This window comes from Rhipicephalus microplus, chromosome 4 (genome assembly GCF_043290135.1).
Source record: "Rhipicephalus microplus isolate Deutch F79 chromosome 4, USDA_Rmic, whole genome shotgun sequence".
In the NCBI taxonomy this organism is placed as follows: domain Eukaryota; kingdom Metazoa; phylum Arthropoda; class Arachnida; order Ixodida; family Ixodidae; genus Rhipicephalus; species Rhipicephalus microplus.
In genome coordinates, this window is record NC_134703.1 from 58,467,263 (window position 1) to 58,494,176 (window position 26,914).

General features: G+C 45.0%; 3 protein-coding genes across 3 annotated transcripts in view; 2 read left to right on the forward strand and 1 right to left on the reverse strand.

The window, feature by feature from the left end:
* The window catches only part of LOC119172671 (dymeclin), a 37,698-nt gene extending 12,163 nt beyond the window's left edge, over positions 1-25,535 (reverse strand). Inside the window, exons 1-11 of the mRNA XM_075892816.1 lie at positions 25,387-25,535; positions 24,983-25,140; positions 24,257-24,403; positions 16,181-16,302; positions 15,442-15,514; positions 14,370-14,495; positions 13,305-13,423; positions 9,202-9,393; positions 6,932-7,107; positions 2,078-2,203; positions 117-230 (exon numbers count right to left, since the gene is read on the reverse strand). Of these exons, the coding sequence (XP_075748931.1) occupies positions 117-230; positions 2,078-2,203; positions 6,932-7,107; positions 9,202-9,393; positions 13,305-13,423; positions 14,370-14,495; positions 15,442-15,514; positions 16,181-16,302; positions 24,257-24,403; positions 24,983-25,122 (1,335 nt within the window). The 5' untranslated portion in view covers positions 25,123-25,140; positions 25,387-25,535. The remainder of the gene's footprint in view (positions 1-116; positions 231-2,077; positions 2,204-6,931; positions 7,108-9,201; positions 9,394-13,304; positions 13,424-14,369; positions 14,496-15,441; positions 15,515-16,180; positions 16,303-24,256; positions 24,404-24,982; positions 25,141-25,386) is intronic.
* The window catches only part of LOC119172009 (uncharacterized), a 247,083-nt gene that overhangs the window by 92,372 nt on the left and 127,797 nt on the right, over positions 1-26,914 (forward strand). The window lies entirely within an intron of this gene.
* On the forward strand, positions 25,591-26,610 carry LOC119172010 (peroxiredoxin prdx-2-like). The gene has a single exon (XM_037422971.2). It carries the CDS (start codon positions 25,729-25,731, stop codon positions 26,428-26,430), a length of 702 nt encoding a protein of 233 aa, XP_037278868.2. The 5' UTR covers positions 25,591-25,728; the 3' UTR covers positions 26,431-26,610.

Sequence of the window (26,914 nt, forward strand, 5' to 3'; positions counted from 1 at the left end):
GAATTTCTTTTGAGTGGGCCTGCTTCATTGAATTTTTTCCCTCAAATGAGGTACTAAGCTAATTTTAAAATAAAAGTGAACTGGTCACCCAGCAATCTGCAGAAAACACTTCTTACCCTCATACGTGTCATGTTGAAGTGTATAGTTCGTATGACGACCAGAATTAGCAGTCCTCCAAGTGAAATCTCGGACAATGACCGCTCCGTGTACCACGAGATGTTTTTCAGTGTCTGCAATGAAAAGCATGCAGTTTCCAATTCATCACTTCGGGCAGTACAAACACCAGCCTTGAAACCCCTGGAAGTTTTCCCCGCATGTGCATTTTAGAGCCAACATAAAATAAAATTTCACATTTAACTTTATGACCATAAATGGAAATCAGTACTACGTGTATACTGCTAAAGCTATTGTAGCAATCTTTCAAGGCTGGTACAGTAACAGCTAGCGAACTTGACACTCATCCATTTGGAAAACCAGATCATTCAGACATGTTCTCTGGTTCTGGCCAGTATATACGCACTGCTTCATGGCATCAAACTTTAGTTATTTCAGTCGCCTTTGGAGGACGCGGTTAGTTCAAACCATCCTTGTAGCACACTGAGGGCACCGTGCAGCGCTGCAAATGTGTGACTTAAAAGAGAAATAGGGCGTTAAAGGAGAAATAGAAAGCCCACAGCAACTTTGGTTGTGGGCTTTCTCGAAGGTGTTGTCGCCATGCACGGTCGTGTTGTTGGTATGTAATGTGGCATTTGTTCAGAGCACATTTCAGTTTAAGACAAGGGGGTCTTAGCTGCAGCCACAATGTGAAAACACGAATGTCGAAAACTGAGGCTTGCACAACTTAAGCAACAAAGCGCTGGATTTACCTATTTTTACTCAAGAAAGTGAAGGTGCGTGGATGTAACAGACATTTATTTATAGTTCTTTTGATACTGGCAGCATACAGTTCATTTGGACTGTTTTTCTGGTTCTGTAAAACCCAAGTTAATGATCCTTTGCTGTAATTATCAGGTTTTCATTTAAAAATCTCACCAGTAGACATGAGCATCAGTAAGTTATTGAATATGATGCTGTATCACGCTTCTGAATGTTTCGGGTTGTGCTTTATTTACGGCAAACAGTAATGGCTGCTTTTTTTATTGTTTCGTTTTTTGTCACCACTATGTAACTCCACTATCGTCAACATCTATATATAACATCTACAGGTGTAGGAAGGCCAGCAATTTCACTCACATTGTTTTTTTACTTCAAGCACACTTGACAAAAACCGTGCCTATTACTACACACGAAAGCATCAAACTGAGCTCAGGGTGCTATGCAAAATAATGACACCTTTCATGGCCCACTATGATTGCGATTAGTCATCAAGCGATTCTCTTGAATTAAACAAATGTCCAAAGCAGTGAAGTGCAGCAGCAATAAATTTCATTATTCTATTTAGTGGGCACACTATGAAAAGTCCGTTCATAGACTTTTGCATACTATTTTTCAAGCTTACATGAAATTTTGCAATGAATAAGGGCACAGGTACGTTTCAATTACATCCACCAGCAACCTAATAAGGGTTTAAAATGTAGGTCAAGTGCAGATGCCATTCTAAAAAAATGTGGACTCTGCATCATTTGCAGCTGTGCTGGGCAAAATCAGCTTGCAGCTTCACTGACTTCATACACAAATGCAAGCATGTGGCGTTCCAATCACCACGTTTGCTACCACACACTAGAGTTGTCGAAAGCTTTCTTCCGCACCCAGAGTTCTCTCTATACTCATCACCATCAATCTAGATAGTTTTTATTCTCATGGCTGATAGCTGACATGGTCTACTGATACAAAAAGTTTAATAGAAATTTTTCTATAATTGCACTCAACTCCTCTCATCTGCCGATCAGGCCGTGTCAGCACAGCTTGATTAGTAATGTAAAAATGTTCAAGTTTAATGATGAGTGTGTACATCATGCAAGGATTCAACACATCCCACACACGTACACTTATCGTTGAGCCAGCGCATGTGCTTATGGTTTGCCGAATTATAGTGTTCTCAGCACAGGACATTTCGAAAAGATGCCATGATTCTTACAATGTCGTGCACAGCTTCATTGAAAAGATCGTCCTCGCTGAGTATCAGGAGCACAATGAGGGACATGTAAATGTGGTGAGATGTCCTCTCAGGTGCCTCGTAGAGAATCTTCAAAATAGGTATCATCTGAAATGACAAAACAGCAAATAATATTATTGACCTTCGAGAACTCTACTCATATGATTTTATGTACGCAAAAAATATTCTAGGCATTCCATGCACTATTATGTCAAGTGAAAAATACGATCTGAAGGCCTGAATATAGGTACTGAAACAAAAAGTAATCAACTGGAACAAAAAGCTTTGAAAATAAAAAGGATTGTCCGAGAAAGAAACAACTGCACTGGTTTTGTTCTTCGGCCAGTTCCCGCTAATTGGATCCGCAAAACTGGCAACTTACCGGTTTAGAATCTTTCGAAAAATCAGTTCTCAATACGAGATTACGTCTGTTTCTGTGCAGACACTGACACAAATGATGCCACTGTGGTTGCATTTCCTGTTTCGGCAGGGTACATACCAATTAAACTTTTCCGAATTTCCTGACTTTTCCAAGACCGGTAAGTCTGCTTCGAAAACTCTGTGCACAGAAAACAAGCCTTCGTGCATCAAAATAAAAAAAATAAAGAAAAGAACATGGCGTACTCGCATCAACTGCTAACCATGCAGCTTTATTACTTCTTTTTTTTAGCTCAAAATATCTTTTACAATATACGCAATAATAAAGTACAGTAAATGTGCACCTTTAGACGGAGAGCAAACGGAGAAGATGGTTTATTGGCACCAGAATTGGCTAACTGTTCAAAGATTCACTCTGTTGCTGTAGTATAGAGGCCTAAAGCTGAGTGCCTTCCATTAGCTTTCGTTCTTGTGATTCAAGCTCCCCTTTCACAGTTCTCTTCTTTCTTACAACATCAAATAAGTCACACCGTTTATTCTATTTTCTCTCCAAGTCTTCTTTCTAGGCAACTGTAAATAGTGAATTTTAGGTTCGAAGCGAATAGTAACTTTGGTCGAATAATTTCGAACTGAATTGAAATTTAGTATATATGACATATAAAGAAAAATGCACGTATTTATCATGACCTGAATAACCTGCATAATATGTATTCAAAGTAAGTCAAAACAAATGAGTAGTAGGAGGACTTGACATTCAGTAGGATGCAAGTGATAACCTGTAAAATAGGTAACATTTAACTTATTATACCTTGAGCATATAAGCCAGCATAACTAGCGTTTAAGCTTAAAAAAAATTATGAATAAATTTGAGGGTACTATGAAGTAGAGCACTGCATGGGCCTGATTTTTCGGCCCTCGCCCAGCTTGGGCCGACTTTATGAAGCCCGACCCTAGCCCGAGCCCGGCCGTACATGACCGACCCCAGCCCGAGCCCGGCCCGGGCCCGAGGTTCCAAGCCCGGGCCCGGCCCAGGCTTGGGTGTTCATTTCTAAACTTGCTAAACACATCATTAGGCTCGGCCTGGGCCCACTAGAGAATATTAGTTGTTGACTATGATTATGAATGATGCTTTGCGCTTTGCAGCGGGGAATCAGAGGGAAAATTCAGTGTGCACATGCATTGAAATGTTAATTAATTAATATATGGGGTTTAACGTCCCAAAAACACCATATGATTATGAGAAACGCTGTAGTGGATGGCTCCGGAAATTTAGATCACCTGGGGTTCTTTAACGTGCGCTCAAATCTGAGCACACGGGCCTACAACATTTCTGCATTGAAATGTTGCTTTGCCCGCGGTGATAACTCAGTGGTTAAGCTGTCTTGCTGTTAAGTAGTAGGACGTGGGTGCGATTACCATGGCCTCCGCGGCCGCACTTTGCAGGGCGAAAGACAAGAACACCCGTGTACTTATCTTTAGGTGTACGTTAAAGAACTCCAGGAGGTCAGAATTAATCCATTCTCCACTACAGCGTGCCTCGTAATCATATTGTGGTTTGGAAGCAAGGAATATAGATTAAATGTTGCCTATATGTCACATGGCAAGTCATTAAAATACCAGTATAGGGAAAATAAAACATAGCAAAAATATCTATTGAAAAGTGTACAACTAACATGAAAAAGCGGATAGAATCAAACCCGGGACATTTTTGTTGATTCTCTTTTCTACACTCGCATTAGAAACATTATTTACACAATTTTTTAGGAGGATCGTCATTAATAATTTCTTGCAGCAGGATAAAAAAAACTTTAATGTTATATATTGTGAACAGCCACCAAAAGCAGATGAAATATATATTTTTCGTATTCTTACACTGTCACAGAAACGTAATCGCCATATACAATATAATGATATAATCAAGCTGCTACAGACCATGCTTGATGCTATTTCAGATAAAAGGTTTCACCCTTCTTTGTGAAATAAAGAGAGAAAATAAACTTAAAATAACACTCAATGACACAAAAAGACCGCACTTGAAAACGATGCCACAGAAATACGAGGGCGAAAAGGCCAGAAAAAGGCAAAAATCTACATGTTCTTGTACAAAAACAGCAAGTTGTCCAGGCTCTCCGGCTTCAAGCAGGTCCTCCTGTCTTGGAGTACGTACCCAGCTGCACTAAAATTGCGTTCGCTGCTGGCACTCATGGATGGGATGCAAAGTACTTTTTTTGCAAGAAATGAAAGCCCACGGTATTTCCTACGATGGGCTTCGCACCATTCAAGCAGTTTTTCAATGTCCTCACACGAGTCACTGTCCTGAAGGTAACTGTCAAGCTCACTGTCGGCTGGTTGAGTTTCCGCAGCATCCCGCCACTCCTTAAATTCGTCAAAGAATGTACGCTTCCCTGGGGGTTCATAATCAGGATGATCTGTGCTCGTTTCTCCTAGTGGCAAACGCAGATGAACATCGATTAACAATTCACGTACTCTGTCCTGAACACTTATCCTTTCCTGCTCATCAAGAACGCGGAGATGGCGGAAAAGCGGCCACAAGAACGTTGCCACTTTGTGAAGCTCTTCTATGGGCAGTTTTATTTGAAGGAATTCTGGTGTCCTCGACTTAAGCTGGCACACTTCTCATGAGTCTGTCGAATCAGCAGTAAGGTGCTTCTTCAGTTTTGTGTAGTACACCAGTACAAGGGACAGCGTTACCACTTTCTCCTGCTCAAGCTTTTGGCTGGCCTCTTTGAAGGGCTCCAAGAATTCGGCATCACCACTTCTCAGAGTTCGTGTGCAACTTCGAACAACCTGCGAGACACCACCGTAGGAGGCGGAATTACGGCCCTCGTGGATATGCTCCCGTACTTGGCACCGATAGCGATCAGTATGTCGGCAACATTTAGGAAACCATTATCAAAAACAACGTCAAATGGCCGCATATCTTTAGCACACCGCTTCACACAAGCAGTCGTCAGATTCCCCTTAACGGTAGATGAAACCTAGTGTTTCTTCTCAGTGAAGAATGAAGAAATGGCAGTGGTGTCACCAGCAGCCTTGCACTTGTGGCGGTTCAGATGCGACGTTCCTGTCTTCCCACCATCATATGCGAAGAAAGCTTTGCAGCTCTTGCACTGCACATGTTCTACTGGTGATAAGGTGTGCACGTAGACAACTTGCAGGAATTGTTTCCAAACCTGGCTTTTCTTACCTTGCTTGGAGGCGAGCTTATGTTCGCTGGCAGCGAGCTTCTCTCGCAATACAGGTGCATTCATAGCGCCACGTGCAGAGGAGACAAATTGCGAACTATAGAACGGCCGTAACCAACGCAATAAAAGCATCAGCGCGCTCTGCCGAGCTCCAACACAACATCCAAAGCTTTCTCTTTTTTCTCTCCCTTTACCGGTAGAGGGCGACACGGGTCCCACGCTACACACGTTGCAGTTCCTTGCCTGAGGTTCCTTATGAGTGGGCCGCGGTCTTCGCATGCTCCGCCTCGCCGGGTATCGCCTAGCAATGCAGGTGTCTTCACTCTCTTATTCTTACGCGCTTCTTCCATCGCGTGCCTCTTATTTCTGCTCACGTATGAGGAGTTATCAAATCTCGCAGTGGTCGCTGCAAGGCGGTAGGGCCTTCATGTTCCGGATGGCGTGAATTACACGCGCCTGTAACTTAAGATGCTTCAGGTGTGCACCTTGTCAAGACAGTTACGAGCTTGCGATATTTGTGACAAGTTATATCCCCTTAATTCCCTCACTGCCCAATCGAAAATTAATATGACGCTTTGAAGGTGATTTACGGCTTACAATTTGACCAGATGGATACCCACATACAATTCGGCCTATACCTTTATAGGCGCAACGAATGACACTAGCAACAAATATCTTTGTTTATTTACAGATTGTACCGTATCTGTCAACCACAAATAAAGAACAACGAAATCTTTATTGCTCATGCAGTCTGAAGCCCAGGCCCGGCCCTGGCCCGTAGCTTCAATCCCGGGCCCGGTCCAGGCCCAGCCCGGGCCTGCACTTTTGAGCCCGGACCCGCCCGAAAACGTTTCAGACGGCCCGGCCCGGGTCCGTGCAGTGCTCTAATATGAAGTGGGGCTTCGCGGCAAAGCAGGTTTTCCCTGATTATATGCTTTCACGGCTTAGCACCTCTGCACTGCAGTGAAGCCACCTTTACAAAAGGTTGCATACAGATTATTGTGCATTTATCTGTTCATTGCGAATACTTCAAAATTTTCCACAATTTAAATTCAAATAGAAGCGAATTTGAATACTCCACTATTCATTCGAGTATACGAAGCATTCGGATATTCACACGAGCATGCAACTGATGTCTCCAGATCTTGTCAGAACATTGGCGCCAATGGCATTCCTTGTCTAATAAACCAAAAAAAAAAGGTACAAATGCATGCCACACTATTAACTAGAAAAATATTATTCGGCTACTTACCAGCATTTCAATGTTCGACCGAGAAAGAACGTAGGTCTTGAAGTTTCCATTTCGATGAAGCAGGAGATAAAGGAGCAATGTCGTTTGGTCGTTGTTCATGGTAGTACACAACGTGTCATACAGCTTCCCGTAGTCTAACTTGAACGAAGGAATTGCTTCAACACTACCACCAGCATCTGTGGGTAAAACGTGTGCAATCACAGTGCTCGGTTATCTTGTGCAGCAGTAGTGACATGCGCGCCACTCAAAGCACTGGCTAACCCACCTCCCTATCTTCCCACTTGTTCCTTCCTTGCTTTCTTTCTGCTCCCTTTCTTCAACCTTCTCAATCTAATGCATATGGCTGAGATTAAAGTGGCTACATTTAAGTTACTACAGAAGAATAAGAATTAAAAAGAAATACATAAATAAGGGTCACTGTATTGTATCTGATAGCATAATGATCTGGATTGCCATACCATGAAGTACACAACCAAGATATAAATGTATGCTGATTTTTTTATTTTTTTTTGCCTGAACCATAAACCAGTACAACAGGCTGAATGAAAAGAAGTTGCATTGTGTAAATGAAGATTAATTTTATTAGTTTTTATAATTGTTGTGAAGGCTGTCGGTTAATTTTGTCAAAGGGGCCCTACAACACTTTTTGAGGATGGTCAGAAAACGCTGCCAATCAGTTGGAGAGACTCCCGAGAGCACGCGAGCCGAATATTTTAGCACAGCACATGGTCTGGAATTCACAATAAATTATTAAAGTCAGTTAAAAATTGCTTTCTTTTTTCTCGACAAATGGTGGAGAAATCTCAGATAGAAGATATAAGGCCATCTGTCAGCTATTGGCTGGTTTAAACATGGCGCGTCGGTCATTACAGGGATCACTGCGGGAAGCCGAGACTTGTCCACGCGTGCATGCGGAATCACACTGAAAAAGTCGCATACATATTCGAAGAAAAAACGATAAAAAATGCTCAAGGTCACGAGATGCGCGTGATGTATTTTCTTTGCTCATGCCATCCCTCTCTCCTTGGTTTTTAGTGCTTTCGTCAGGATGAGAGAAGAGAGAACGCAATTGCAGCGTGCGATTAATCTTTGCAACTCTGCTCGCGCTGTACAGATTCTTAAAATTTTTGTGGTGTTCAATTCGTGAGGTGATGAGCTCTTTCAATTAATTCATTCCAAAGTTACTTAAAGTGTTTCAGGGCCCCTAGAATAAAGAACTGACGTTTAGAAATCAGGAACACAAGCTGCCCAAATGCACTGTTGCAACACAAGTAGTGCAAAATTGTGTCACAAATGTGACCACAAAGCAAAATGAGACAGCCATTCAGAAGAGTGACTGTGTTCTCTTATGGCTGCGAATTTTGAAGCCGAACCAAGGGCTCCTGAGAATCCGCATGGCAGTGCCAAGTCGATTCTGAGCAGCAGACTCCTGGCTGATTCTGATGAGCTGTAGTTATTTAACGTGCACCTAAATATAAGTAGTAGATGGGTATTTTTGTGTTACATCTCGATTGAAATGTAGTAAACATCTCGATTCAAGAACTGGGCTAGCATCCTCAAGCTCGGCAGTGCTGCACTAGGCTACCACAGCATGCCTTTTAAGGCGCTGACAAACACGAACCACTTGCTGAAAGCAGCAAAAGCAACATGCTACCTCTACCTGTATCGTGTTGTGCAAACTGTGCAGTTCGGTGCGTACATCCATCATAGGCCGGCAAAACAATTCGAGCTCACTCAGACTCACTTCAGAAGTATGTTTTTCGGTTTTAAGACTCACTTAAATTCAGACTGACCACAATTTCGCTAAAGCAAACTCACTCAGATTCAGAGTAAGACTCACAAATACTTCCGTCAAGCCAATTCACCTACACTCAAACTCAAAAAAATTTTCTTTAAGTAGACTCACTTGAACTCAGACTCACCAAAATGTAACTTGGCTGCACTCCCTCGGACTCAATTTGTGTTTGAGCTAGTTGTCTAACGAGTGAGTTTGCCGACATGTGATATCTGTCCCACAAGGCAAAAATTATTGTGGCTGCCAGCCACTATGTGCTGCATGGCATAAGAGCTTTGACACTATTTCATTGTCCAGAGCAGCACATAACGCAAGGACAGCGCACCATACCAGGAAGACATACATGTACTATACTGTTCCTGCGTTGTGTCTGGCATTAGATGAAATGGATACTGTTCCTGCGTTGTGTCTGGCATTAGATGAAATGGCATACCAGAGTGTCAGTACTTTTGTTCCAAGAAAGCAGAGTTCTCACCTTGAGAGTTGACAAAGGAGAAGAGGGCTTTCTTGTATGGTACGGTAACAGCCTTGTCGCTTGTGCAGTGGTTGACCAGTACGAGGAGTAGCAGCAGGCTCTGTTGAGCAAGTACTGTCTCTTTCATACGTACTGCTTCCTTGTCCTCTTCCTTGCTCCCATAGCCCAATGTGAGCGCATTCCAGAGGCCCGCTGCAGCAAGACATGCCTACCTTAACCTTTTGTCTCAGAAGGAAAGCTATGCTTATCTAGTGTGCCATTTAAAAAAAAAAGACATCTGATAGTCCAAGTGAATGAATGGTGTTCAACTTTTGATACTCAAGCATGAAGTTGTAAAAAAAAAAAAACTTTTTCTCTTGCTTTGGCACCTGTATGAGATCGTCTATAGGAAGAGCGAATACGCTTCAAAGCATATTGAAAAGAAAGAGGGATGGTTCACTGAACTTAGCTGCTCCATCTAGCAAGAGCATTCATGTAATACATTGCACTACATTGAAACAGGTATAATTAGGAGAAGTCAAAATGTGCACTGAAAACCTTCAATGTATTTTGAAGCCATTACTGAAATGTACAATAAAGTGTCTTTCTTAGCAATCTTTGCATTTGTAACACAAACTTCTCACATGATACTTCTTTAAACGATCAACAAACTCATTAGTACAAAAACTTCACCTTTTTGCACGAGTTCCTTCACGTTTCTACTATCCTTAAAGCATCATTAAAAGTAAAATTGAACTTGGAGTATACGATGAGCACTATGAAGTCCTTTTCTAGGCTAAGGTTAATATTCAAACAGTAGTCGGGTGATCGAACACGATATCGAGCTAAGCGGTGAGGAGTCAATCCGTAGCAAGTCGTATCGTTGTTCCCCTGTGCAACGTCGCAAGTGTGAGCCGCTCTTGGTACCGCATAGGTATCGTCGCATAAAAGTGGCCGGTTACTGAGATGGAGCGTGATACTCCGACAGCGCAACTTTGACGTTCGCTAAAAAAAAAAAAAAAGGGAAAGCTTAACGCTAATGCAGGTGCATTGAGCAGTGCATTCTAGCTAGTACCCTCTCAACCTTTCGGTTTCTCGCTGGCGATTCGGGGCAAAATTTTGACCTCATCACGACCTTTGCTGAGCGCTCTCGTTCAGAGTGATCTCAACGAGCCAACTTTATGTTGTATTCTAATTCGAATTGTTACGTTGTTGTACGTGGGGAAAAAATTGAGTTGTCATTTTAAGAGTCTTGTGTCCCACATGTGCCTCTTGATGTAGAGGGAACGAAATTCTGATAGACACGTAGCTAGGTATATGTTGTACTATACTTTGTCTGGTGTTCTGTCGGGTGACCGAGGGCACTTGCTTGTGTCGTGTGTTGTCTGTTGTCGATCCGTTCTTGACAAGTTGCAGAACCATCAACAAGTGCTGAAACCAAGGATCGTCTCTACGAGCGAAGCTGGCCGGCAAGTTGTGGCGACAAGCCAGTGGAGCTGGGATCCGTCCTCAAGAATGGGATGTGTTCCCGGAACAGAGTCTGGAGCTGTATTCTCCCCATGGCCCTGGAGGCGAACCTGGAGGGACCTGGCGAACGAGCGCACCTGACATCCGAGCCCCGTGGAAGCAGCTCGTCTTTCCGGCGCATTGTCTGGCGGCGGGGGTGCTGTTATGCCTGCGAGTCCGCAGCAAACGTCCGTGCCTCTGAAAAAGGCAATCTGTGTCAAGGCCAGCCCGCGAGCCCGCCGACGCGAACAACTCAACGGCGTCAGCACTCGACGGCGCCTTTCTGGCGTGCACGTGCAGTGAGTCACCTCAGCCCGCGAGCTCGTCGAGTAAACAACCGGCGTCTTTCTGTCTGGCGGCTGACGCAATGCCTAGCGACGTCACTCGTCCTTGGGTGCAGCCACCTGCAGCGCAGCCTCTCCAGATTCGATGAGAAAGAATGACGCGGCCCAGCGGCGACCCCCATTGGAGGAGTCTGACCTCATGACTAGCGGCGCTTCTGGATGGACATCTGGGTTGGACCCGGTGCATATAAAAGAAGCCCTGCGGCGCGTCGCGAGCAGACCTGTTGGAGAGCCGACATGTGTGTCAGAGAAGAGCGCTATGTGAGCAGACGTGTTGGAGAGCAGACATGTGTGTCGCAGCAGTCCTATTTGAGAGCAGACCTATGTGTTAGAGAGGAGAGCTCGGCTCTTCGAGTCTCTGTCGGCCCCAGTGCTGAATTTGTAACGCCTCTGTATATATGCTGTACATAAACCTTGTTTAACTCACCGTCGTCTCGTCCGCTCGTCTATCAGCTCTGCACAGAAGCAGTCGCGAGCTGAGAAACCTACGCTACCAAACGGCTGGTGACCTTCCTGGCAGAGTTCGAAGCAGTGGCGCCTTCGGGACTGTGTTGGCGTCGCCGTCTTTCGTAAACAGTGGTTGCAGCGGTGAGATTTTGAGGTGCCCTTCGTAACGTCATCGGAGGCCAAATGTCAAAGGTGCCCTCGTCCTTGCCTTAGTTTGTTTAGCCCACCAAATGCTGTTGGACTAATGTGACCAAGACACAAATACATGCAAAAATCCCGAATGGTCAATGAGATTGTAGCAGTCACACCAGTACATTTTTTGGAGCGTTAGGTTAACAAAATTACTTCTAAATACTATATGTCTAGTTTATGCAGTGGCCATGTGTATAACATATAATGAAAAAAAAGCAAGCAGCAAACATCCTACTAATACATGCAGCGTATGCATCAGCTTTTACAGGGTGCCCCAGCTAACCCTAGCCAGAATTTAAAAATATGCCGGCACACTCTATGATAACATGACCAAATGCATACTGTATTTGGTCATGTTATTGCTGCCTTTTTGCATTTTCTAGGTCACACTTTTTTTGTTTTTTTTTGTTCTGCTTGATTGTTCAATTAGGTAAAATTGAATAAATAACTTTCGAAGCAATGAAGCTGGGCTATAATTCACAATCAGAAAGTTGGAGATCAGTTGGCAAAATGTCGAATTAGACAGATTCTTGCTTTCTACCTAGTGAGTAGAAGTGTTTTTTTCTGCTCACTACACACGCCCACTGAATATAAGAAAATACCACACGAGAAGCTTGCTAACACACCGTTATTACAGCACTCTAGTACGTTCCAAGTACATATGATACGGTTCCCTTGCAACAGTTCATGACAAAGGTAAGCTGATGCAGCGGTTATTGCTTGTGCTGCCTGAAGCAACAGGTGCACTATCTCACAACCACCATCCTTGCCGCTGCCCTGTCGCCTATTTTAAGCAACAACCCACACGGCCAACTGCCATAGTCATTTGCAGGAAAGAACATTAGGACACTGAAATCACAGTTCGCACAGGCACATGAGTGGGCATGTCACATGGCACTTTTTTTTGCATCTCACGAAAATTTGCAGTCAAAAGAAAAACACTAATACTAAACAGACAGAAAATAATAAGAAACTCTAATTGAGCAATTAGCACACAGACTTATAACTTTCTCATTAAAAATTTCTGCCCGACTTCGTTGCTTTGAACACTGATCAATAATGTTGCTTAATTAAGCAATAAAGGGTACACACATTGATTGATTGATATGTGGTGTTTAATGTCTCAATACCACCATATGATTATGAGAGACGCCGTAGTAGAAGGCTCCGGAAATTTCGACCACCTGGGGTTCTTTAACGTGCACCCAAATCTGGGCACACGGGCCTACAACATTTCCGCCTCCATCGGAAATGCAGCCACCGCAGCCGGCATTCGATCCTGCGACCTGCGGGTCAGCAGCCGAGTACCTTAGCCACTAGACCACCGCGGCGGGGCAAGGGGTACACACATAAAGTGTGAGTGACTCGATATAGTAGTCAACAACATGCATTTGGTTGCATTGTCATGGAGTGCATTGGCAAATTGCTGAACCCTGGTTATAGTTAATTGGGGCCCCTATCTCATGCTCTCGTTCTAATTTAACATCAACACTTCAGAAATTAAGCTTGCGTTTTGTCAAAGTACAACATAACCATACTAAGCAACAATATGCTCATAACAGCAAAACATAATCAGAAGCCTTCATACTTTTGCAAAAAGCACTCCAAAGCAATATAAAGTGTGCATTCACTCACAAGCTAATCCAATGATGATGCTTCCACCTCCCTCTGAGCGGTAGTAACTCTCTGGGCACTTGTCCTGTCGCACAAAGTTTTGCAGGAGACTTTTTGTGAACAGCAGGGCATGAATTGAGCTGCAATAGAGTGCATAAACTCTTGGACTTTGTCGATACCAGGTGAATTGAATAAGTCTAAGTGAATTTTTTGCTTCATATGATGCATAGTAACACTATATCCGACAAATGTGAAAGTAACAAAGACTATGCGGGTCCACAGAAGCAAAACTTGAGTGCTACATTTAACAGTTAAAGGAGTTGTAATCGACATCACAGTGGTTTGATTCAATGGCTCAGTGCTATAACTTCCACTTCCCCCTATGCTTACTATTACTACGGCAGATTTAGGTGCAGCTCACAGCCTTGTCATATGCCAGCTGCTTCCAATCTTTTCCTTAATGACTAGCTTGAAACAAAGCATATGTAAAATAAATGCTGTAGTACTATTACAACACTGAAAATTCTTCAATGCAGTCTCACATTGAACAAGATGCATGCTTACATTCACTTCTGCTGAATATTTTTCAGTCAACTATTATGTATTGGGTTCATTGGCACCTCTCTCAGATCACTTTCCTATTACACTTCTTACAACACAAATAAAGCTTGGCTTTCAAGTATAACAGCATTACTAAGTTATATGAGGGCTGCCTCCGCCAGAGTTCTTCACTATGCTACTGTTACTACACTCCAAATATTATGTCAAAGAGCCATCTAAGCAACCTTCACATAATGAACCTCTGTAACCTTAGAGGTTCCGTAAGATAGTTTTGTAGAACTATTCACAACAACTACAACAGTAAAACGCATGCATTGAGCAACTACTGACCACTTTCCTTGAAGCACAGACTTGTAAATGGGAGAGTTCATAGATGCTACTGCACTCCAAATATCATGTCAAAGAGCCATCTAAGCAACCTTGACATGATGAACCTCAGTAACCTTAGAGGTTCTGTAAGATAGTTTTGTAGAACTATTCACAACAACTACAACAGTAAAATGCATGCATTGAGCAACTACTGACCACTTTCCTTGAAGCACAGACTTGTAAATGGGAGAGTTCATAGATGTGTTAGTTGAGAACATCTGAACAGACAGCAGCACAAGCAGGGTGTTGATGGCCTCCACATGAAGAGCATAAGTGAAATCCCTGATGAAAGAAACACACCTTTGTCTTTGCTCTTTTCATTTAAATACAAAATCATGCAGAAATTATTAGGTTGTTACCACATATGTGTATGAACACACAGTGATACCTTATTCCCCAAATATGTGTTCCGAAGCAGTTCAAGCAGTCTAATCACTCTAATCTGATGCACACCGTTTTTCTAATGAAGTCTAAAAATTGCCATAGGAAAAATTGCCCATTAGAATCGAGTATCTAACTAGAACCACATTCACACTGTCAGCAACAGCCTACCGTCAGAGAGGTCAGATTCAAATTCAAGTTAAAATTCTTTCTTGAATTGAAAGATACTTGAATTGGTTTTTAACTATGGCCTGCAGCTTGACAGAAGTCTGAAAACTACAGAATCGGATGAAGTGTCATCACCATCACAAAATGGTGATAGAGCATATTTTGTTGCGAGTCCGTGTTGGTTCATCCTGTGCACGACTACAACTGTTATGCATCCTGCTACAGGTTTACAATGAAGTGAAAAGGGTGATGGGCCACTTTCAACATGAAAGCTCTTATTAAAGGAAAGTTATTTAGTTCGGCGAAGGTAGCTGCATCACATATTTTTTGCATGCCTGAAGCTTGTGCCTAAAAATGAGAAGGATATTTCAGCTGCATATAAACCAGGAAGCATATAAATCAGAGAAAGTTTCTGCATGTTGAAAATGGAAAATAATTTAAACATTAAATACCAGCTTGCAGACTTTCTTATGCAGCTCAGTGTAAACCAAGCTAGGTAGTAAAGGCAATGACCCCTGAACTGTCAAGCGATCCTGGTACTAAAGGGATCAGTCTGGATCAGTCAAGAGAACAGTCGAGAGAATAACTTTTCTATTTTATAAAGGCAAACCGCGGTGATTCAGCAAACACAATGCTGTACTTTAAGATCACTTTATAAGGTAAAGGTCACTCAACTTACAACAGCGGAACGTCAACAACGATTTCAACTAGAGCATTCACCAAGGAATCCAAGAGATCTTCCTTTTTCGTATCTGAAAAGTGCAAATGATTTGGTATCTAAAAGTAAACAAGTAAGCCAAGCTACGAGAGACACATCGGCACAATCCAAGAATCTGTTGCACTGTTGCAATCTGTAGCCCTGTTGCACAGTCGGTACACTAATATACAATAAAGTATCAATAGCATATGCAAGTTGATATATACAAATGCATACATGTACATACATAAACTGAAATTCACTACTCACTATAATGTTGAGACTCCTCTTGAGTTCTGCCTCTTGAATGTCAACTTCAGAGACATTGTTGATTAACCAAATTGTTTACAAATGAATAAATAATAACAACCCCTTTTAGAGCAAACAGAATTCATTTGTGAAGAGCTATGCTCAATTTGAATTGCTTAAATAAAAATGCACAAAACCTATAAGACAACCTTAAGAATTTGGCACAAAATTAGAGATCAGAAAATGTGTTTGTTCCCCAAACTAACACTAATTTATCTTGGCATGTAAAGCTGCATGTGAGCCAAACAACAGACATGAATGAGTTGGCAGTTGGTACTTCCAAGTCTTAGTTCACCATGCCTCTATCTTTATATTAGCAATGTGGTCTTTCACTATGTAACATTGTGAATGATGTTTTTTTTTTTTTTTAATGTTCACTTAAACGCAGTAATGCGATAGCAAGCCTGCTTACCTCCTACGGTCAGTGCCTGAAACTGCTTTACGACATTGTCTTCAGTGACGGTGACTATGAAGTACTTCAGGATGAACCGTATGATGAACAAGGCATTGTACGTCTGCCATGTGAAAATGTTACTGAAAAAAAAAAGACGCAGGTGAAGTGCGCACTACCTTTTGCAACTACTATATCTTTGACACGGTGATTTTCGAGCACTAGGATCGAGCTGGTCTATCGGCAATGAGCTGTCTCAAATTAATGTCCAAGAAACATCAAGATGAGTCAGCAAGCGGCCAATATAATTTTATTAATCAACAACTATTGCTGTGACAATCCAGCAATGAGAATTTCGCATTAGGAACTGCCTAAAGCAAATGAAACGGACAGATATACTAATATTACAGTTCACCAGCCACTTTGATCATAACGCAAGACAAAACACTACTTCCTATTGCATCTACAGAACCAACAAGGCATCGGTGCAATAACCTTTACACCCATTTGCACTTCATAATTACCACGCGAGCAACACAATTCTGCTGAATCATCGGTGAATGCAAAGCTATTGCTCAAAAATTATCTACTTAAATCAGCCATTCACAAGTTAGCTACAATAAATCAATTGGCAAAAGACACAAGCTATTCAGCAAAGCTGCTGCAGTTTGCTCAATATGCCAGAACAAAAGCAAACAGTGGGCTGAACACTGCTCTGCATTTCTTCAGCGATGCAATTACACATTCAAGGAAAACTTGGCCCACTGCAAAAACCGGAAATTCATATTTGCGTTACATTATTTTTATGACAGAGTTTATGACAGTGTTATAGTTTATGACACTGTTAACTTTTACATCATATTTACCACAAGAGACGTACAAAACTAGCTACATTTAGTTGCATGTGTTTCCTCAACATGCTCTAACAATTATATCTGAATATCATAGTAAGCTAATCCAAGTGAATGCTTTCGAGTTAGCAATTAAACAAATACAGCTTTGATGACTAAAAGAATGCATCAGATTCAATTTCAACTTCTAAACTGATCTGAACTCACAGGCAGTGCATTTTGCTTGCCTGAGTCTAAATTACAGCTGTCAATGTAGCAGTGCAACAAGAAGTGCTATCTTCTATCACATATTACCACATACTAATAGGTTCTATGAGGTCAACAGCAAACTTTATTTGTTTTCATTAACGTCACCAATTGGGCTGTGGCACCTACATTTAATTTATGTGCAAGAATGTATTTTAGTGCAATGAGCAACCATTTTCTGCTATGCTGTGTCATATTGTCGCGAGCACAAGCAAGACCTGCAGCCAGGAGTTCACCCGAACCAGAGCAACGAAAATGTTCTCGTCTTCTTCGTAGCCCAAAACGGGTATGAGCCACAGCGGCTCGGTCATCAATGGTGGCATTACCCCCTCTCCCTAGAAGCAGCGTCTCGATGCTGTACATGAAGGCAAAAAAAAAGAAAATGAGATGAAAATTACCATGCAAGCAAAATGAATGGCGTAAGGCGGAATAACATAGTTGGTTGTGGAGCCAAGAGTTAAATGAGAAATAAGAAAAATAGGAAAGAATGTAAGGGAGAGACGAATAAAGTCAGTCACTCACTGGTGATTCACAGCGCGAAAAGTATGGTTTCAGCCGTGAAACGTGAACGACTTCAGTTCGCGGGGTGAAACGGGAACGTCTCGAAGTGCCTTCTGGGAGAACCTCGTATGTGACGTCGCTGAGACGTCGTACGACCTTGTAAGGGCTGAAGTAGCGGCGAAGAAGCTTTTCTGGACGGCCACGTTGTCGGATAGGGGTCCACACCCAGACTTCATCACCGGGCTTGAAAACAACTTCACGGTGACGAAGATTGTAGCGACGTGCGTCTGCGGTTTGGTGATGTTGAATACGGTGACGAGCAATTTCACGGGCCTCTTCTGCACACTGCGCCAATTTGGCGGCATAGGTGCGGTATATTCCTAAGTTGTCGGGCAGGAGCATGGCGTCGAGCATCGTCGTGACCTCGCGACCGTGGACTAAGCGAAAAGGTGTGAAACAGGTACTTTCTTGAACAGCAGTATTATACGCAAAAGTTACGTAGGGAAGTATGGCGTCCCAGTTCTTGTGATTGATGTCCACATACATTGACAGCATGTCTGCAATTGTCTTATTGAGTCGTTCAGTCAGCCCGTTTGCTTGCGGGTGGTAAGCCGTTGTTTTACGATGTTCCGTGCAAGACTTCCTGCAGCATCTCTGCGGTGAAAGCTGTCTCATGATCAGTTATGACGACAGCTGGAGCACCGTGACGTAAGACGATGCTGTTCACGAAAAATTGGGCGACATCTGCTGCGGTTGCTTTTGGAAGCGCCTTCATTTTACAGTAGCGTGTTAAGTAGTCGGTAGCGACCACAATCCACCGGTTTCCAGACGAAGACGTGGGGAATGACCCCAGCAAGTCCATGTCAATCTGATGAAAGGGCACCTTTGGTGGGCCTATTGGTTGCAGTAGTCCCGCTGGTCGTAAAGGTGGAACCTTACGTCGCTGACAGTCGCGACATGTGCGAACGTAATGCTTCACAGTCTTTGCGAGATGTGGCCAGTAGTAGGAGCGTTGAATCCGTTGCAGCGTGCGCGTATAGCCGAGGTGTCCGTACGATGGCTCATCATGACACGCACGTAAAATGTCACCACGAAGCGTAGTTGGCGCAACAAGCAGATACATAGCTTGTGTAGGATGAAAGTTCTTTTTGTAAAGCACTCCATTGCGGAAACAAAAGGAGGACAGCGAGCGTGCAAAGCTTCGAGGAGGGTGGAAATTGCGTCCTTCCAGGTAGTCAATGAGCAGAATGAGCTCCGAGTCGTGACGCTGTTGCTCAGCCAAGCGGGTTGCTGATACGGCAGAAAGAAAGTGTGGTCGTCTTCAAGGTCAGTGTTGGCATTTTCGACTGGTGCACGTGAGAGACAGTCGGCGTCCGTGTGTTTCCGCCCAGATTTGTGGACGATGGTGACATCGAAATCTTGTAGCCAAAGGCTCCATCGTGCTAGGCGACCTGAGGGATCTTTGAGATTTGAGAGCCAACAAAGGGAATGGTGGTCGCTAACTACCCTGAATGGGCGGCCATACAAGTATGGGCGGAACTTTGTTATGGCCCAGACAACAGCGAGGCATTCCTTCTCGGTTGCAGAATAGTTTTTCTCCGCTGGGGATAACGTTCTGCTCGCATAAGCCATCACGCGCTCTACGCCGTTATGCCACTGCACTAATACCGCTCCTAGTCCAACGTTGCTGGCATCAGTGTGTAATTCCGTGTCAGCGCTTTCGTCAAAATGACCCAGTACAGGCGGAGCCTGGAGGAGGTTTCGGAGGGTGTCGAACGCATGACACTGATCGGGACCCCAAACAAACAAGACACCGTCTTTTGTAAGCTTGTTGAGGGGTTCAGCAATCTTCGAAAAGTTTTTGACAAAGCGCCTGTAATACGCACAGAGCCCCAGAAATCGGCGTAGGTCGCGCTTATTTGTGGGCACGGGAAAGGCAGCAACAGCAGGGTTTTCTCCGGATCTGGGCGGATGCCGGCATGGCTCACAACGGGACCAAGGAACATCAAATCTTCATATCCAAAATGACATTTCTCGGGTTTGAGAGAAAGCCCCGCTGTTCTGATTGCCTGAAGTACTGCATGAAGGCGTTGGGCGTGTTGTTCAAACGTGTCTGCAAAGACCACGACGTCATCAAGGTAAACAAGACATGATTGCCATTTGAGCCCTGTGAGAAACGTAGCCATCATTCTTTGGAAAGCAGCTGGCGCTGAGCATAGACCGAAAGGCAACACTTTAAACTCGTACAGGCCGTCGGGAGTAATAAACGCAGTCTTTTCGCGGTCGCGCTCATCCACTGCGATTTGCCAGTAGCCACTACATAAATCCATGGAAGAAAAATATTTAGCGTTGCGTATACGGTCCAACGAGTCATCTATCCGGGGTAGAGGATAAACGTCCGTTTTGGTGACCTTGTTCAGTTTACGGTAATCAACGCAAAAACGCAACGTACCGTCCTTCTTCTTTACTAGGACAAGTGGCGAAGCCCAGGGACTGGTTGATGGCTGGATGACGTCGTCCTGAAGCATCTGCTGGACTTGGTCACGTATAGCGTCTTGCTCTTTTTGCGACACCCTATAGGCGTGTTGTCGGATGGGTCTCTCGGTGGGTTCCGTGATGATACGGTGCTGAGCAAGTGGTGTCTGTTTAACCTTTGACGTAGTGGCAAAGCAGTCTTGAAATGAGCCGAGTAAACGCAAAAGGCTTTCTTGTTGAGACGAAGGTAGTCTCTCGTTTACGTCGAGAGTGCTCGCGAAGGCCTCGTCAGGGTGGCCATTTGATGAAAATACAGCTAACGTGGGCGTACCATCGGCAAGTTCTTCACAATATGCAATGGCAGTGTGTCTCGTTAGGTGGCGATATTCGTCACTGAAGTTCGTGACCAGCAGGTGAGCATGCCTATTGCTAGGCTGAATGATTCCTCGGGCAACACAGATTTGTCGTGAAATAAGGAGAGACAAATTGGCCTCTGCAATTACCGCGTCAGACATGTCCTATCCCAATTCTACTTCGACAAAGAGGCTGCTTCGAGGTGGGAGAGTCAGAGAATCGTCGGTAACACGAAGCACTCTTTTCCGGAATTGTGTACTGTCAGTTGCAGCGCAAAAAGGATCCTCGAACGACACAAGTAATTCACGGAGGTCGATTACGGCGCCGTATTCACGAAGGAAGTCCATTCCTAGAATGACTGGCCGAGAGCACACGTGCAATATGAGGAAAGAGCCCGCAAATGTCAACGTACGTATACGAATGCGTGCCGTGCACATACCGGTAGGCATCACCAAATGGCCCCCTGCCGTGCGCAACTGGGGTCCTTGCCATGGTGTGGTAACCTTCCTCAGTTCAGATGCCAGTGCGGCGCTCATTACGGAATAGTCGGCGCCGGTGTCGACAAGGGCGTTGACAGCATGATTGTCGACGAAGACGGCGATTTCAGCAGAAACGGTCTTTCTGCTGTCAGAGAACACTGCAAAACCGGAATGGTCCTTGTCTGGTCGTTGCGTCGAATGAGGGTCTTTTACAGTTCGCCGGGCCGCGACTTTACCCCCAGAAGTCGCCGTTCCTAGTTTCCCCTGCGGGGACTTGGTGACCGGCTCCTGAAAGGAGCGGAAAACGATGAGGGCAAACTGGGTGACGTAGACCAGCGAGGCGACGGTGATCTCGACTGGTGGTGCTGAACAGTCGAAGGTGTTCGCTGGCCATGAGATAGGCTTCGATTTCGCGGGTGCACTCACCGTAGCACAGGCATCGAGCATCAGGATGGAAGCCGCGGAGACCTAGTTGCCGGTATTGACAGTTCCTGTATACGTGACCCGCTTCGCCGCAGTGATAGTAGAGCGGACGGTTATCCGAGGTGCGCCACATGCTTGCCTTGCTACCACTTTGTCTTGAGGTAGATTGCAGATAGGTGGGTGTGCTCGGGAACCTTGAGCCGAGAGGCGGGCTCGAAGCAGTGGTGTGGAATGACTGCATAGCCTGGTACCTGGGCCGCATAGCAGGATCTGTAGCCGGTGGCGCAGGGGATCGCAATGCCACTGCGTATGTCAGGACTGGCGCCTCGGGAATCGGTGGTGTGATTGGGGTCAGGGGTGTGACGGCCTGCCGGACTTCTTGTCTGATTACATCCGCGAGGGCAGACACAGGTTGATGGGATCCCACCGCCTGAAGCTGTTGCAGTTCGTCCCGAACAATATTTCGAATGAAGTCTGCGAGGGCCTGTCTCTCGCTGTCAGAGCCGATAGAGCATGCGGTGGCCGGGATCTGGCGTTCGTATTGTGATGACCGCTGCTGCAGCGTACGTTCCATAGTGGTCGCCTCACTGATGAACTGGGCGACTGTCGTTGGTGGATCGCGCACGAGCCCAGCGAAAAGCTGTTCTTTTACTTCGCGCATCAAATGCCGCACCTTCTTTTCCTCGGGCATGGCAGGGTCCGCGCGCTTGAAGAGCCGAAGCATGTCCTCGACAAACATGGATACTCGTTCGTTCGGCCGCTGGTTTCTGCAGGATATGGCTCGTTCAGCCCTCTCCTTCCTCTCGGTGTACCGAAAGGGGTCACGGAGCTGACGGCTAAACTCTTGCCAGGTTGCAAAGGAGCCCTCGTGGTTCTCGTACCACGTCTTTGCAGAATCCTCCAAGTAGAAGTAAACTCGGCGCAGCTTGCGAACATCGTCCCATTCGTTGATACTGGCAACCCGATCAAAGTGGTCGAGCCAGTCATCAACATCCTCGAAGATAACTCCATGGAACGGCTTTGGTGTCTGTGGCGCATGAAAAACATGGGCGAGAAGAGAACCATGGGCATCGCTGGTTTGGACCGCGTGGCTTGTCATCGGAGTTGCCATCTTTCTGGGTGTCGATGTCAAGGGACCAAATTCAGGGGGTAACCAACGCAGGCGGCGGCTGCTTCTTGCTCTGGGAGATGTAGCTGTCTCCACGATGGCCGACACAGCCGAAGTACACGTACCCAGCGTCTCCACCAGTAATGTCGCGAGCACAAACAAGACCTGCAGCCAGGAGTTCACCCGAACCAGAGCAACGAAAATGTTCTCTTCTTCTTCGTAGCCCAAAACGGGTATGAGCCACAGCGGCTCGTTCATCAATGGTGGCAATATAATGTGCATATTGTATTGCTATGTTCATAGTGTACATAGTATACAGTATAATGGTGTCAGTTATAGAGTTCATGGACAATAGCGGTGCTGTGGTGCAACATTATAAGGTAGATGGCAGTGTGTGATGCAGTTATGATGGTAGTATGCATGAGCTGCTGATAGCAGGAGGCATCTCACAGCAGCACCATTGGCAAACTGAACATGATGGACCAAGTCATTACAATAGTTACTGTGTGGCCTAGCACTGCTAAATGTCTTACTCATACAAGTGGTTGGCACAGTTGGCTGGTCGCTGAAGCCACGTTCTGGTATCTATTGTACGTACTACCAAGACATTGCAAACCTAACTATCCTATAAGTGCCACCGAAGGCTCCACTATGGAGCTGCACTAAAATCTGCCACAGAAGTACTACAGATATAAGCTGAAATAAATTGATCAGTTTAATGAGGTCCTGCTCAATTTTTTTAATAAGGTCAGAAAATGTTGGCGATTAGTGTGCGAGGCCCCTGAAAACACCGAAGAGACTTACAGCCCAGCACAAAGCCTAGAATTTACAATAAAATTTCAGCGACAGTTAGAAATCGACTCCTCTTCCCTTGACACATGATGCCATATACCCGAAATCAACACCACATACATAAACACTCAGTATGGCCACTGGCTGCTTTGAAAATTTAGTGCTGCGTGGCTAAAGTAACCAGCACGGTGTGCCGCAATGTGCCCACACTGCCGTCTACAGTGAGCTCGCTTACGGTCACACTCAAAGGGAGTTGTGCGTTAAAAAAATGCAAGCCAAGAAAGTGCTCAGGGTTTCGATATGCATTTGTGTATGGACGTAGCTTCTTTCCCCCTTGTCATCATCCCCTGTGAAGCTTTCAGCATGCACGCTGTGGTGAAAGACTGAGAAATCGCTCAGGGTGCGCAACAAATTCTTGTAAATGTTCTTATACTTGATAGATGCTCAAAAATTTTGTAGCAGTCAATTTGTGAAGCGAACTCTAGTCGTGAGTCCATCTGATAATTATTTGAAAAAATGTTGCAGGGCCCCTTTAGGGTGTACGTTTTTCAGCATAGTGTGGTTCTCTACTCTCTATAAATAAACTGTCATTAATTTAACATTCATTAGCTACTTCTTGTCATCAAGGGTGTGGGAAGTCAAAAGAAGGTAGCATACATTACTGCAAAAAAAAGCATCATGCATCGAGGGTGATATGCCCAGACAAAAACCCAACTTGTTTACGCTGTGTTGTTTATATTTTGAAGATGATAGCACCAGACTCAAAAAATACTTCGGTGCCCCGTGCGCAGGTTCAAGCACTCATGAGCAGTGACCCACTGTTATGGCGTCAAACATTGCAATTAAAACATGCATCAAGAAAACTTACTTGTCACATTGTGCTGACGCTTTCAGCTCAAGTGCCCGGGTCAGGAACACGCTGACCAGAGAACTAAAATTGCCCGAAACTGCATTGTTCTGCAACAGCGTTTTAAGCAGTGGCTCTAAGGAATTGTCTAGGTAGCTGTACTCCTCCCTGCAATAAGGTGGATGAAAAAATGTCTACAAGTCATGTTTGCTTATTCAATGTGGTGACTATCAGTACAGTTGACTGCCTCTCCACAATGATCTGCATAACGATGGATTCCTTACGCACTATTTATATAACAACAGCTACAGTGCGTCACCATTACAATGAAGTTAGCTGTACAACAAAGTTTAGAATGTTCTAGGCACATTGCTATGAAGCCTTTTGACTGCATTAACAGGAAGCATCATCCCAGTTCACTAAACTTACACCCTGCTTGCGCTATGAATACACACGTATGCTTTTACGGATGAAGTTAACGAAGAGGTGGTAGAAGTAACACATCTGATTAACCAATGCCGAACATGGCCGGCTGGCGGCGATTCTGGTAAAGGCGCATCAGACGTCCATCATTTTCCGATGTCTGTCAAGGATGGTGAACAGTGTGAGAACTCTCTTTACAGACTTCAATCAAAGCATATACCCAGCTCCAGTGGAATCTCGTACGCAACTTATGAGCGAACGAAAGCAAGCGAAACCACATCATAACACCAATACACGACCTTACGAAAGTGCTAACCAGCTTACCCGGTCCTTGGCGGTCGAATGGTGAACGAAAGAAGCTGGTTCCAAAAAGGGTCATTTGGCGTGATTGGCTCTTTGCTAACGAAGCGCTGTAGGTGTTCGTTCTTTTTCAAATCGTGGAGAGAACTTGTCGCCGTCCCCATGTCAGCGATTGATCAGTCCTGTGAGAGCAACGATTTATTTCAAGAGATGTAGTGTTTCTAAACAAATATGCAATAGGTCTGACACTTATAGTCATTCCTCCATGATTAGATGTCACTTTATGACGCGGTCAACGTGATGGGAAAAGAGACGGGGGGCCAAGAGCACAGTAGGCGTCCCGTTAAACGCGAAGTGCGCGTCAAAAACGTGGTGATTAAACCGGTCATGGAGACTTTTTTCGCCCAGCCGACAGCACAAGTACGAACCTCAAAGGAGATGAACCTGCTTCGTCGCTCCCATTTGGACGGCCACAAGGCTGCCAAAACACAGAAAAATCAACGCCGGCGGTACATCTGAAGCAACCGCAAGAAACCTACGCGTGGATCCGTGCTCGGTCGGCTCGGTTACGTTACGTAACACATCCGCTTCCGCCCAGCGATCGCAGCGTCCTCGCTAGGAAAAAACGAGCAAGACCGCTTTGCCACGACGTTTACGAGACTTCCCGGGAGTCTAGTGATTTGAGCGATTTTGCCAGTCTGCCGCAGCTCATCGGCCGGTATTTGCATTTCGTATCTCGCTTAGAGCCAAGCTGTCCAGAATTTGTTGCCATGTCGCGTGTACTTGCTTCGATGCGTCCGCGTGTCATCTCGCGTGCTGTTGCCAGTGCGTCTCGCAGCACCGGCGTCCTGACCCAACGCTTCCTACACGTTGCGCCCAGGCTTCTCGCTCCTGAGGTCCTAAAACCGGCCCCGCCGTTCAAGGGTACGGCTGTTGTCGGCAACGAATTCAAGGAGATCTCCCTTGCCGATTTCAATGGGAAGTACCTCGTCCTGTTCTTCTATCCGCTAGACTTCACTTTCGTGTGCCCGACTGAAATCATTGCATTCAGCGACCGCGCCGACGAGTTCAAGAAGCTGAACACCGAGGTTGTTGCTGTGTCGGTCGACTCGCACTTCTCCCATCTAGCGTGGGCCAACACTCCGCGGAAGAGTGGCGGCTTGGGCGGCGTCAACATCCCCATGCTCTCTGACCTGAACAAGACCATCTCTCGCGACTACGGTGTGTTGGTCGAGAACGCAGGTGTGGCGCTTCGTGGACTTTTTATCATCGACCCCAAGGGCGTCGTGCGGCAGATAACCATCAATGACCTTCCCGTGGGTCGTTCGGTGGACGAGACGCTGAGGCTGGTTAAGGCATTCCAGTTTGTCGAGAAGCACGGCGAAGTCTGTCCGGCAGGATGGCAACCCGACTCGCCTACCATCAAGCCAGACCCCAAGTCGTCGCAGGAGTACTTCAACAAAGTTAATTAGGAAACCACGTGAAAATTTCGCCTTAACAAAGTGACCGATGTTTGCACGAACTGTAGCAAGTATATTTTCTGTAATCAACCGGTGATACGGCAATATGTGTTCATTCAGCATTCATCATGTCCTGTGTGCTTTGTTTTAAGGGAGAACAACAGTATACAAATTAAATTGTTTCATCAAGTCCTCCTTGAACCTTTATTGCTGAGAGAAAAGTCAATTCGACAGGTAAATTAGGACAGGGAACCATAGGTCAGCAAAACTGGTGGAGCTCACTCAGACTCACCCATATATTTTGAGCTTTCGACTCACTCAGACTCGGGGAAAATTTTCTTGAGCTGGACTCGCTCGAACTCGCTCGACAATTCTCTTTAACTGGACTCGCTCAGATTCAGACTCACGAAAATCTTACTCACCCAGACTAACTCGACTCGAGTCGTGGCTTAATTTGAGTCTGAAGGAGTCCGAGTGAATCAAATCATGAGTGAGT

What these genes read in the sequence shown, in the direction of transcription:
- LOC119172010 (XM_037422971.2), top strand. Translation starts at nt 25,729, where the DNA reads ATGTCGCGTGTACTTGCTTCGATGCGTCCGCGTGTCATCTCGCGTGCT.